This window comes from Aulonocara sp. 'chitande type north' Nkhata Bay, linkage group LG3, assembly GCF_057382095.1.
Source record: "Aulonocara sp. 'chitande type north' Nkhata Bay isolate Kocher_YH1m ecotype deep benthic linkage group LG3, A_spYH_male_GT1.1, whole genome shotgun sequence".
NCBI lineage: Eukaryota > Metazoa > Chordata > Actinopteri > Cichliformes > Cichlidae > Aulonocara > Aulonocara sp. 'chitande type north' Nkhata Bay.
In genome coordinates this window covers 68,283,287-68,297,084 of record NC_141346.1, presented here as the reverse complement: position 1 = coordinate 68,297,084, position 13,798 = coordinate 68,283,287, and the positions used below count along the sequence as shown (strand labels likewise).

At 43.9% G+C, this 13,798-nt stretch overlaps 1 protein-coding gene across 3 annotated transcripts in view; it reads right to left on the bottom strand.

The window, feature by feature from the left end:
- The window catches only part of LOC147336810 (NACHT, LRR and PYD domains-containing protein 12-like), a 220,092-nt gene extending 206,787 nt beyond the window's left edge, over window positions 1-13,305 (bottom strand). The window contains exons 1-6 of one of the 3 annotated variants that reach the window (XM_086285534.1): window positions 12,956-13,305; window positions 10,941-11,030; window positions 10,764-10,856; window positions 9,899-10,000; window positions 2,719-2,960; window positions 811-2,599 (exon numbers count right to left, since the gene is read on the bottom strand). In XM_086285534.1, the coding sequence (XP_086141660.1) occupies window positions 811-2,599; window positions 2,719-2,960; window positions 9,899-10,000; window positions 10,764-10,856; window positions 10,941-11,030; window positions 12,956-12,963 (2,324 nt within the window). In that variant the 5' untranslated portion in view covers window positions 12,964-13,305. Of the gene's footprint in view, window positions 1-810; window positions 2,603-2,718; window positions 2,961-9,898; window positions 10,001-10,763; window positions 10,857-10,940; window positions 11,031-12,955 lie in introns of all 3 variants that reach the window. The other 2 variants (XM_086285533.1, XM_086285532.1) reach the window with 2 other exon arrangements.
- Between the last annotated feature and the right edge of the window lie 493 nt (window positions 13,306-13,798).

Here is a 13,798-nt window from a genome sequence, read left to right as displayed (position 1 = left end):
GAAGTGAGTGACGAAACGTTTCTCCAACTGAAAATGTCCAGATGAACAGAATCAACCTTTTGGGATTTACAAACAAAAATTTTGTAAATGTCACTGTTTCCATTGGACCTGAGTGACGTACAAAGACAGAGAGGGAGAGAAAGGAGAGAGAGGATGGAGACAGCAAAGAGGGAGCAAACACAAACAGGTGAGAGTGGACAGGTGACCAAGGTCAGCAACCAATCAGAGAGCTTCTGTTTGACCCACAGTCACTGATGATGACTGCACATAACCAAGCAGTGTGTTACTCTGATATCAAATATGGATCCTGCTCTTATAATAATGATCATCAGATGATGTTATTGTGTTATTTTGTAGCTGAATACAATGTTTGTGTGATTATCAGTGAAAGAAGCAGTGAGGAGGATGGAGAGAGAGAGAGGACAGAGGGTGAAGTTAGAAACACTAAAAGGATTTTTCATGGATTTCATGGATGATGTGAGTGATTTCCAGCAGGACACTTAAACATGTCAGTGGACGTCCTAAAGAACATATTCACTGATATGAAACGTGTCATTGAACAGGATTAATATCAGTGGAAACATGGTGGAAACAGCTGTGACTGCATGGATGTGACACACTTCAAATCTGTTCTCCACTCTTGGATTTGGGATCCATGGAGCTGCTGCTGAGTCTGTACAATAAAGGAATGGTGTGGAAGGTTGCAGCGTACGGACACAAACACTTTGTGGTTACAATCTGATTTTATTTTCAACATTAAACTACTAACCTACACTGATCAATGATGTTAATGATCACATCTGGACTCACCCAGCCTTTCTGCAGTTCCTCACAGCTGGAATCAGTCTCTGTCGTCCCTGCTCTGATGTGTTGTACTTCTGCAGGTCCAACTCATCCAGAACCTCCTCTGACATCTGCAGCATGAAGGCCAGAGCTGAGCACTGGATCTCAGAGAGTTTCTTCTCTGATCTGTTCTCTGACTTCAGGAACTCTTGGATCTCCTGATGTACTGAGAGGTCGTTCATCTCCATCAGACAGTGGAAGATGTTGATGCTTCTGTCAGGAGAGATTTCATCACTGTTCATCTCCTTCAGGTTGTTGATGACTCTCTGGATGGTTTCTGGACTGATCTCTGTCTGACCCAGCAGACCTACTAAGAGTCTCTGGTTGGACTCCAGACAGAGGCCATGAAGGAAGCGAACAAACAGGTCCAGGTGGCCATTTTTACTCTGGAGGGATTTATACATGACTCTCTCAAGGAAATCATCCAGAGAGGACTCGTTGTATTTTTGTCCCAAGAAGTTCTCCAGCACCTCTGTCTTCCTGCTGGTGTGACAGTGGAACATGTAGACTGCAGCCAGAAACTCCTGAATGCTCAGATGAACAAAGCAGTAGACTGGTTTCTGGAAGATCACACACTCTCTTTTGAAGATCTCTGTACAAACTCCTGAGTACACCGAGGCCTCTGTCACATCCAGACCACACTGCTCCAGGTCTTCTTGGTAGAACATGATGTTTCCTTTCTCCAGATGTTCAAACGCCAGCCTCCCCAGCTTCAGAAGAACTTCCCTGTCAGCCTCCGTCAGCTCCTGTGGACTCGTCTCACGTCCCTCATGGTACTTGTTCTTCTTCCTCTTTGTCTGAACCAGCAGGAAGTGTGAGTACATGTCAGTCAGGGTCTTGGGCAGCTCTCCTCTCTGCTCTGTAGTCAACATGTGCTCCAGAACTGTAGCAGTGATCCAGCAGAAGACTGGGATACTACACATGATGTGGAGGCTCCTGGATGTCTTCATGTGGGAGATGATTCTGCTGGACAGCTCTTCATCACTGAATCTCCTCCTGAAGTACTCCTCCTTCTGGGCGTCAGTGAAGCCTCGTACTTCTGTTAGCCTGTCAACACATGTAGGAGGGATCTGATTGGCTGCTGCGGGTCGGGAAGTTATCCAGACGAGAGCCGAGGGAAGCAGATTCCCCTGGATGAGGTTTGTCAGCAGCTGGCTGACTGATGACTTCTGTGTGACATCAGACAGCAGCTTCCTGTTGGTGAAATCCAATGAAAGTCTGCTTTCATCCAGGCCGTCAAAGATGAACAAAAGCTGAGAGACAGCCAGCTTCTCTGCTGTGACCTTCTGTAATGTTGGATGGAAAACATGGAGCAGCTCCAGAAGACTGTACTGCTCATCTCTGATCAGGTTCAGCTCCCTGAATGAAAGCAGAACCAGCACACTGACATGTTGGTTCTCCAAGCCCTCTGCCCAGTCCAGAGTGAACTTCTGCACTGAGAAGGTTTTTCCAACACCAGCCACGCCGTTGGTCAGAACCACTCTGATGGGTCTCTGTTGGTCAGGTAAGGCTTTAAAGATGTCCTGGCACCTGATTGGAGCGTCATGGAGGGTGTCCATCTTGGAAGCTGTCTCCAGCTGCCTCACCTCATGTTGGGTATGAACCTCTTCACTCTGTCCCTCTGTGATGTAGAGCTCAGTGTAGATCCTGTTGAGGAGGGTTCTACTTCCTGTTTCATCACTTCCTTCAGTCACACGTTCACATCTCCTCCTCAGACTGATCTTATGTTCATCTAAAACCTCCTGCAGACCAACATCTGCTGAAAGAAAGAAAAACAATGAGACTAAAGAGAAAGAAAACTCTTCAATGTCTGAACAACACAAGAAGTCCAGTTTTCAGAAATGAGTCCATCAGCAGACAGATGTTCAGTCTTACTTTGTACACAGCTGCTCTGACTGGCTGTCTGCAGTCCAGCTCTGCTTCTGGATCTTTCTCCACACTGGGGACAGGAGGAGTCTCCTGATGAAGCAGACTGGTCCCAGTATGAGGAGATGCACTGTCTGCAGAACCAGTGTCCACAGCTGGTAGAGACTGGATCCTTCAGGACGTCCTGACACAAAGCACAGCAGGACAGCTGCTCCTCCTCACAAACACCACTCCTCTTCCTCTTCCTCTCTCTGTGAACACATTTCTTCATCACTAAAACATTTACTGTCAGTGAAAAACATCCAGATGTGACCAAACTGCAGTTCCTCACAGTTCCTTTGATGTCATCAACACTAATGAGCTGCTCTTCCTGTCTGCCTGTCTCATTAAACACTGAGTGATGAATACAAACTCAACACTTCCTGCAGACTTCCTGACTTCACAATAAAAGCTTTCCATCAGAGAGACAGTTATGACTTTCACTGTTTTACAGCCGCTGTGTGCAGATTATCTGGGTCAGTTCACTCTGAAGCAGCTTAGAAGTATCCGTGTAGAGCCGTGGTCTGACACACAGAGACTTCTGATTTTCTCTGTTTAAACAAACATGATGAAGATGAGCAGGTTTCTCTTCTAGTATAAACTCTGTGTCTCTCTGGCTGGCTCATGATGGCTTTTCAGGTTTTATGTTTTGCTCTCTCCTGCTATGGTTTTGCCTGCCTGGGTGGAGCTTGTAATGGCCTCTCGTTCTTGGTCCACACAGCTATGATGATTACACCACCTGTTGCTGACTCACCTGGGCTTACCGGTAACCATTTAACGCTGCGGCATGGAGCAGTTTGTCGCTGGGACATTGACCCTCCTGTGTTCATGATCTCAGCTCTTTGCTAAGAAATCTCTCTCTAAATTCACCAGTTGGGTTAACTTTGAGTATACTTTGAGTAAATATTTCCCCGGACCTGGTTACAGACGCTTACCTGTGACTCCCGTGTGTGGCTGTGTGAGTGGAGAGCAGGACAAGAGTGACTGAAGAGGAGTGAGAGTGGACTCCCTTCCCTCTTTTCCCTGGAGCCCTGGACCCCCTCCCCAACTCACTGTACATATATAGAGCACTGTGGTTCACCCCTTTGGTAAATAAACTGTCACCTTTTTGTTTGTCAGAACTCAGTCTGTGCTTGAGTTCCTCTGTTAGCCATGACATTTTGTTGGTTCTCTCTCTTCAGGTCCCTGTAAGTGTTTGATCTAAAACATTATATTTATTCTGCTTTGATTGTTTTGTGTGCTGAGGGACATTGTTGCACGATCCACTTTTTCTTATCACTCAAATATCCTGATACTTTCAGAAAGTTGGAGAGCTCTCCTGGCTTGCTTAGTCTTTGCTCTGTACTGCAGTACTTCCACTGGTTTCACTGGACAAGTCTGCATGTGAATCTACAACTGATCTGACATTGTGGCACAAACACAGTAAACAAACACTACGAGCACCTTGTTTCATGTGCAGTGGCTTTCTTCTCATTCTGTTACTGAACACTGTATGAAAAGCCTCTCACTGCCAGCATTCTTCCAGCCCCACGACAACAAGACCAACTCACATCTTCACAACACCAAGAATTTTTCCCCTTTTCTTTGGAGAAACTGAGAAGCCAATAGGATTGTAGCTCAAACTTGCCCACAGTCCTGCTTCATCACTGCTCACTCCTACCTGTGTTGGTGCTCAGTGGACAGTCATTAGGGTTGCCAACTCCCTGAAAAATAAATAAGGGGCACCTCGTGGCCAGGGCCGGGCAACCTAGTTGTCTTCACCCTTCCCAGTGTGGTAGCTCTTTTTTGTGTGTGTGAAATTATTTTTTAACCATTTGACTTGAACTTGATTTAAGCAGATGCATATTCTTTGTGATATGACCATATGAGAAACAAATGATCATTTAGCCATTTATTTTTAGCTCAAAATGACAACATTAACACAGTAAAACAGGTCTCTTTCTTAAACAGAAGCCTGTCATGCTTAACTTTTGAGAATATAAGTAAATCTTTCTTTAAAAGAACTCTGTCCTGCTTAACTTAAAATTATATAAATTAATAGAAAGCAATAGAACGAAAAATATTCTTGTAACAGTGCACATTTAGTGCATTTAGTACAATTGGCTTCAGTTGAGGTATTATTTCAGCTTTTCTAAAGCTAATCAGCTGCTCCTGTTTGTAAACCCACTTGTTCCCATGATTACACATCATAACTCATCATCATTATTCATCTATGTATTACTTTTATGTATTAGTCATCTATTTGTTGTAATCATCTATCCTTGCAGTTGTTTATCACACAAAATAAATTATATTATCACACTTCTGGCCACATAGCGCTGATATTCACCGCACATGCCCATATTAACCTTAACCAGAGGGTTTAAAAAACAAACCAGTGTTTACTAGGGGTGCAACGATACACAAAATTCACGGTTCGGTTCGGTTCGATACTTTGGTGTCACGGTTCGATATTTTTTCGATACAAAAAAAATGTTCATGCCTTTTTAATTTGTCATTTATTAAAATTATAAATATATATTTTAACTCAAAAGTACAGTTTTTAAATTTAACCCTAACCCTTGTGCGTGTTTTTTATTTTGACAGCGAATGCGCACCTGCGGACCACTTATGTGCAGCCCTGGTTATTTAGCTCGTCATATTGCAGCCACAGAAATTCTTTTGTCCATGAAACCATAAAGCTGCACTTTCTTTTTGCCTTATAGTCTGATTTGTCATAACTTCTCCGTTTTGTGGTAAGCTTTTCTTTGGCTGTCACTTCTTCACCCTGACCTGTCTTATTTGGCTCAGCAGAACTAAAATATATATCCTGCTGCTTTTACACACTCACTCACATAAGCTCAGCGATTCTCTGCGCGATCAACCTCTCACATGTTTAAGCTTGCTGCGTGAGATTTCACTTGTCATGTTTGCATAGTAAGCTAACAATTAATAAGACGATGTCAGAGGAATTGGTGCACAAATTATCATCACTCACAGATCAGTGCTGTCGCTCTCTATACACAGTTTGCGCGATTGCAAAGTGAAAGCAAAAAAACAAGCGCAAATTCAAACGCGATTTCAATATGTCACATATTGATAGTGGCTCACCGATGCCAATGACATAATTACCCAGCTACATTTCTGAAAGAATGCAAAAGCATTGACATATATTTTTCCTTCCTACAATAGCCCGACGGGCAGGGAAGAGATAGATTTTGGTAGCCCGTCTGAAAAAAATCGCTAGCCCCAGGACGTCGGGCTAGCGATTTTGCGAGCCCTGTATCTGATTGAGGAATCACTCATCTTTGGAAAAGAGAGTTTATTACAGAGAAATGTCTCTTTCCAAAATAAAAGCTATACTATCCGCTTCTTCTGGGCTATATTCTCAGCAGCATATTAAACATGTCAGGTCCCCATAAGGAGAATCATGTGCTAACGGCTGTCTAAATGACTCGGCTAAAGTTAGTAGCATGCTTGTTGTTTTTGTCTTTGCACTAGGATGATGTCGGCGTAAATGTGCAGTCATATTCGTTGTGTTCCCACTAGTGCTTTCAGGTTGATCTCGTTGAAATGACCTTAACGCCACAACACGGCAAATCTCCGTTAACGAGCTACCGCCGATCGCCCCGTGCATGGGGCTGGACGGCCAACACGTTAACCAGCTAACTGCGCTAACACACTAGTTCACACCAATGTAATTGAGCATTGCGTGGCACATCCAACATACTGTTTTACTTTAGTCCATGACTCGCTTACCTTCAGGGTCATACGTCACATGAAAACCAAAATAATTCCAAACGCCAGATCTGAATGAGGGTGGGGGAGGTCCATCTTGCAAGGAGAGCTTAACTTCTGTCTTGCTAGCTTGCCCTGCGCTCTTCCTTCTGACTATGCTGTCTGTGTTGAGCGCTCAGTGGATCTGCGCTGGACAGTGCAGCCTAGGCGGAGTAGTCGAACGCAGATTCACTGAGCGCTCAACACAGACAGCATCGTCAGAAGGAAAGTTGATAAAATAAATTACAAATGTTGTATTGTTCGAAAGCACTGTATCGAACGGTTCAATATCGATACGAATATCGTTGCACCCCTAGTGTTTACATACCATATCTGCTTCTGCCGTGGCCTGGTGGACAAAAAATTGGTTAAGGGTTCCCCGAGCTTTCACGCCCCTCATGTTCTTCATGTGCCCCCACCATTAGAAGCATGCCTATGGAAAAAGTGCGCCGGCACACAGTGCAGTGCGCTTTATAGGTGTTATGGTGACCTTTTCCAGCCAGGTGTTTCCCTTTTCCCATTCCTCCCTGTACTTTTGCAGCCTTTTTTCTTTCTCTGAGGGGAACAAACATTGCTGCTCTAATGCTGGGCTCACACTGTGCGATTTTTGGCCCATTTTGAGACGATTTTTGAGTCGTGCGACCGATTTGGTGATCGGCCCGATTTTGGCCTTCATCGTGCATCGTGTAGTATACGTGGGGTAACGAGAAGCGATTAACACCTCGAGCAGCTCCCGATCATCAATCGCTCGTGAGCCGCTCACACTGCTCACGCGCAAACACGTAAACGTCGGTGAAAAAGACGGAGCAGCACGGCTGTGCAGCGTGTGATCTGGACACAAGCGATGGAGGCACAACTTGTAGAACTTTGGAAAGCTCATCCGAGCCTTTTCGATGTGGCCTCACAAAATTATCACGACCACAACAACCGTGAAAATAGTTGGATTTACACTGCTGCTCATTCACAGCTGCCTGATCAGTGTTTTTCATTAGCAATTTAGCAAAGTTGATGGTGGTGGTTTGTGTGTCTGTGTGAGTGAAAGACAGAGAGAGAGACAGATTTTCTGTTTATAACCTTCATTTTATGGAGGCACAGTGTGAGCACTCAGGTCGCATCAGAGCATCGGGCGGTATAGTGTGAGACCTGCATCGTGACCTACCAACTTCTAACCCCTGCGAGTCAATCGTGCAGTTTGAGCAGGAGCTGAATAACGTGACTGAAAAAATCGCACAGTGTCTGCCCAGCTTTAGGTGTACTGTCGTCCGAGACTTGCACCGCAGTGTCGGCGTTTGTTTCCCTGTTGGCCATGCTTCTTGTTGTGGTCATCTGTTGTCTTCCGGTATTTTCTCCGCAAGCGACCTTTCCTCGACCAATGAGATGAGCGGTAATCTGAATTGTCATACTCGAATTGTCAGCTCATTGGTCACAAAGCAGGAGAGGGGCTGGAATTATGTTTTCAAACAAAGCGTTAATTCCCTAAACATTTATAGACCACTTTTGATTCTCACTGTATTACGGGACAAAGTGCGTCCCTTATTAGCTCAATACGGGACGTGTACTTTTGTTTCTAAATACGGGACGATTCCGTTTTTTAAGGGACGGTTGGCAACCCTAACAGTCATAGCCTGCTGCTAGCATGAATGCTAAACGTACTGCTGTGGATGATCAGCAGAAAAACATGTGGTCAGTTTGACTGTTTGCTGTATTTAAAGTGTTTTTCTCAGTTCGTCTGTATTCAAAGTGCATTCGGGGCTTTAGCTGACAGCTCTTTGTGCTAACAAACTAAACTCTCTTAGTTTAAGCCAGCAGACTTTACCAAACACAAAGCCTGCTGCTGCCTCCATGGGTTAGCTTGTGTGACTGGTGTTTGCACCAATGAAATCTAAATCACACTAATGTGTCCTCCAAGGTGTTTGGTGGGAGCACTGAGTGAAACATAAGAGCTCTGGTTAAGCCTCATCAGCTGGATAGGCTGTCCACCCTAGTCCAGGCTTTAACTCAAATCTCTGATTGGCTTTCTAACAATTACCTTGTTAGAACAAGACAGAGACCGTGATCATAGCTCCTCCTGATCTATATTCTAAAATCAGTCAAGTTGTTGCCCCTTTCTGTTCTTCTGCTGAGCCAAATATTCGAAATCTTGGAATAATATTTGACTCTTCTTTGGGCCTTGACTCACATGTAAAGTCTCTGTCTCGTTCCTGTTTCTTTCATTTAAGGAATATTTCTAAACTGCGACATATGGTCTCCTTAGCTGAACTGGAAAAAATTGTCCATGCATTTGTGTCATCGCGTTTAGATTATTGTAATTCCCTGTTTACCAGCTTGGATAAATCATCTCTTTCTCGCCTCCAAGCTGTACAAAACGCAGCAGCCAGACTACTAACTCGCTCTACCCAGCGAGCTCACATCACTCCTATTTTATGTTCTTTACATTGGCTCCCAATAGATTTTAGAATTCTTTTTAAATGATTGTTTTAACGTACAGAGCACTAAATGGCCCCAGATTATTTATCCAAGCTTCTCACTAAATACACTGCTGCTCGCTGTCTCCGCTCACAGACTCAGAGTTTGTTGGTTGCTCCCAGAACACGTCTGAAGATGAAAGGGGGCGGAGCCTTTCAGTCTGTGGCACCAAGGCTGTGGAACAGTCTACCTCTACAACTACGTTTGGTTGACTCTGTGGAATCCTTTAAAAAACAGTTAAAAACTTTACTGTTTAAACAAGCTTTCTGTTGACCAATGCTGTTTACATTGTTATATTTTTCATTTACATTTAAACTCTATATTGTGTATATTGTGCATTTTGCTATTTATCGTACTGTTTATTTTAATCTCTGTGTGCAGCACTTTGTGACTACCTGTCTATGAAAAGCGCTTAATAAATAAACTTTACTTACTTACTTACTAAAATAACAAACAGGGCTGTGAGAGCAACTGAAGTGATAAAAATACTGTTTAAAGATAAAAAACACTTTGATGTTCTCTCGTCACCTAACAAAGTCCAAACCCTGTGAACTATTTTAGCTTTAATAACTGTGGATTCAGGTATCCTGAACCCATCTTTGGACATTTGTAATGAAATATTTTAAAACTCCATCAGAGACTCCTGATGTGGCTGTTTGGAGAAGGAAAAGAGGGACAAAGTGGAGCGTCGAGCTGAGGCTTCATTCACTGCAAACCTACAGTTATGTTTCCTTATTTCTGCTGTTTGCATGTTCACAGCTGAAATAAAGCTGCCTCTTTGACTTCATCCTGTTGTGTTTGGGTCCAATCCTGCCTGCCACACAGCGCTACAGGACAAAGTCTAAGATTTTTATCTTTTTAATGAATCTTTGGTCATATTTATCCAGGAAAACACAAACATGTAAAGGAGTCATCACAGTTCTCTGACCTCGTTGGTCCAGGTTCAGCACTGAAGTCTGGAGGGTAATCTTTGGACCCATCACTCCTCACAGACGGACAGCTGGATCCTGCAGACTGTGACCTCTGACCTCTGCAGACACAAACATGTTTTATTCAATGATCAATTCTCTGATGAAGTGATTGAAGCAGCTGTGATCACACAGACTGCAGATAATGCAGCTGTTTCCTGTCAGTAACAGTCCTCTTAGATTAGAGTTCAGCTTTTTACAGGAAAACAAATGTCCCTGAATGCAACAGTGAGACACAGTCTGCCTGTGTGGCTGTGATAGCTGCCGTTAGGAGCGCTCATGTGTTTGCAGTTAGACGAGGAGATGTTACCATCATGGACACGTTAACAAATCCTGCAGCATCACGTGGCACAAACACTTTGTGTTCCTGTCATCTGCAAGCAACAGGAAGTTCATTAATAAAGGCGGGATGGAGACGCGACTGTGATGGTTCTCCTTCATCCAGCTGTTACACACATCTGGGCTCACACGACGAGCCTTTGTCTAATACAGCAGCTGCTCTCTGAACACTTTTCTGAAGAGGAGCTGCACAAACCTTTGTTTGCTTTCTAGAGCAGCGTATCAAAGTCAAACTACCCACTGCTAGCAGCTGTTTCTATCATAGTTTAGGATCCAGATGTGTGAGGTCTAGATTTACACCTCTGATTAAAATACATAGTTAAAAACAGCCAATTGAGTCCAAATGTGTCTTAAACCAGATAAACTGACAGTTACAGCTGAGCCTGTGTGTCCTTGGAGACACTGCTCTGCTACAGAGATGCATTTTAGAAACCAGGAAACATCAAAATCATTTAAATCAGAGAGTTCTTGTTACTAACAGCTCACCTCTCTGCAGCAGAGACTTTGAAATTAATGAAGTCATCTTTAGACACGTCACTCTGTAAGGACACAGAGCTGGGTGGAGGTCCAGGCGGGTTCCTGTGAATAATGATGGAGCAGTGATGTGAGTGCTGAGCTGTGACATGGAGAAGAGTCATGGACAGTTAGAGATGGTCATCTCACCTCTGAGCTTTGGTCTGGCTCTCATGTTCCCCACACAGAGTGCTTTTAGAGGGAGGGACTCCCTCCTCTCTGTCCTCACACTGATCCATGCTGCTCAATTCACATCAGCTCACACACACTTTCTACCTTCACCTGCAGAGGAAACACAAATCAGCCCAGCGACACACTGACTGACCCACTCAGCATCCACTGATTAATTCAGACACGTTTTAATCCCCAAAAGTTGATTCTGTTCATCTGGATGTTTTCAGTGGGAGAAACGTTTCATGACTCATCCAGGTGACTCCTTCAGTCTCAGCTGACTGCAGGTTTCCAACCTTATAAACAGGACATTTGCACAATGGCTGGGAGGTCATGACCATTGATCAACAACCACTGATCAATGGCCATGAGTCCCATTCACAGAGAGTTGGGGAATGTCTGCAATCACAGCATTACTAACCTAACCCTTACCTGGATGATTGAGCATCAAGACACTTTTTAATATTTTACTAATTTCTGAAGCTTTTTACCAACTTTGATCAAATTGGTCTGCTGTCATTTTATTGTTGACAAAAAGAGATTTTGAGTTTGAGTGTTGACGTTTCCATGTGGGACTGTGGCTGCAACACCAGGATGTTACTACAGAATACACTTTATATTGTGAGCACTTGGATGTTAGTCCAGTGGTCCTAAACTGACACACCTGCACCTGGATTCATTCTGACCAGATTTTAGCCCAACAGTGTTTCATACTTAATACATCAGACACAAACTCTGCAGCTGTCATCGTGTGCAGTGTGTGTGCAGTGTGTGTGCAGTGTGTGTGCAGTGTGTGTGCAGTGTGTGTGCAGTGTGTGTGCAGTGTGTGTGCAGCGGGACACCGTGTCCTATGAGTGTTATACTACAATAAACAGAGCCTGACCGCGGGCATAAAGAGGGCAAAAACCCACTTATGCTCTAAAGATGAAGTTCTGTTTCTCTTCAAATGAGCCTCAGAGCATGTGGAGGGTCATTGAACGCATCACAGATTACCTCAAGAACAACAGGCTGAAGAACATAAAAACAAACGCAGAGTTTCTGTCTGACGGTTTGAACATGAAACAGGAATTATTGAGCAAAAACGGCCAGTTTATTAATTTATGATCAATCATCAACGCATTCACCTACAATACACGAATGAACATCACCAGTTAAACTGAAAATAACCTGCATACAAATACGACAGCAGACTATAGCGAACGAGCAGAGAAATGCATTTTATAGATGAAGTGTTGGCAGCGACTCTTAGGACAGCCTGTCTCACTGTCAGCAGTTAAACAACATCCACACACTGGAAGCCCGTTTCCGTCACTAAAAAGAAGAAGGATCCAGAACTCGAAATTTCGACTTATTTTCTCGTAATTTCGATTTATTAACTTGGAATTTTGAAAAAACTAACTCAAAATTAAGAGTTAGTGCTGTCAATCAGTCATTTACGTGAATGACGTAATTTCCTTGTTACCCGGAAGCTGAAGCCCTCAGCTACAAATGCTACAGCTAAGACACCAGAATTACAGCCAGTCATAAACGCACAAGTCGCTGATTATTGTCTGTGTGGCTTCACAAATGATGAAATCCTTCTGTTATTAGCTGAATCACATGGCGTTAATATCAGCTAACGTACTCTCGAAAGCGCCGGTTTGTTGCGATGCGGGTTTGAGTGCGCATTGTAGCTGGATTACTGATTGGCAGAACTAACTCGACATTTCGAGCTACTTTCCTCAAAATCTTCGAGTTATAAGTCGAAATTTCGAGAATGGATCCTTTTTTGTGTCGGAAACGGGCTTCCGTAACAGACTGATGGAGGCAGGAGAAGCTGCCTACAGACATCAGTCAGTGGATCCACAGTAACATCGAGTTCAGCTGCTGATCATCAACTGTTTCTGTCTCGTTCCCAGACTCTGATCTCACATAAAACGAAGCAGATTTATGCTGAAACTAAGCTGCACACAGCTGATGTCAGCCAGGAAAACAGTACAGACTGCTAACGTTACCTTAACATGGAGACGATCAACTGCGCCACAACATTCACGAAAGCGAAAGTAAAAGCGACGGAAGGAAACGCCCAGAGAGGCGTTTGAGGGACGGTCAGAGTCAGGAACCTCAGAAACGCATCAGGCTGGAGTTTAATTCTGTTTTCATCTTTAGAAACATCTGGAAATAGTTATAAAAACGCTGCGTAATAAAGAAAAATAGTGTAGATTAGTTTGAGTTGTGTTTAGCTGAGCTGTGTCTTTAATCTGAAGTTCATTTTGTGGAGGAGCAGCAAGACTTTCAGTGTTACTCTCAGAGAAAGCCTCCCAAATGTCTGTTGTCTTAATAGTGGAATTATCTGGAAAATGAACCAGTTCTTATGAGCTGCTTTTCTGTATGAGCAGTCACAGCATTTTATACAGCGTGCTTCATTCACACAAGCATTTCTTTTTCTAACAATGACACTATGATGGATGCATCGGAGAGCAAGTCGGGGTTCCACATCTTGCCCAAGGATACCGTGGCGTGCAGACTGGAGCAGCCAGGGATCAAACCTCCAACCTTCCAGTTAGTAATTCTACCTGCTGAGCTACAGTCTGTACTTCCTGAACAACACACCCTCCTTTTGTTTCTTTATTTCCAGTAGCAACCAGGACCATAATGAACCCTGACTCCCACAGACACTCAGGAGCCACCTGCCCAGTAAGTCACCCGCTAACTGCAACTATCAGAGCCCTGACCTTCTGCAGAGACGAGTCACACTGAACACAGCAAGTGTCCCTGCTCTCAGATACAAAACCTGCCTTTAAAAGTTCAGAGTAATGAAATCAGCAGTTCTGGTTCTAGAATCTGTAGTCTCACAC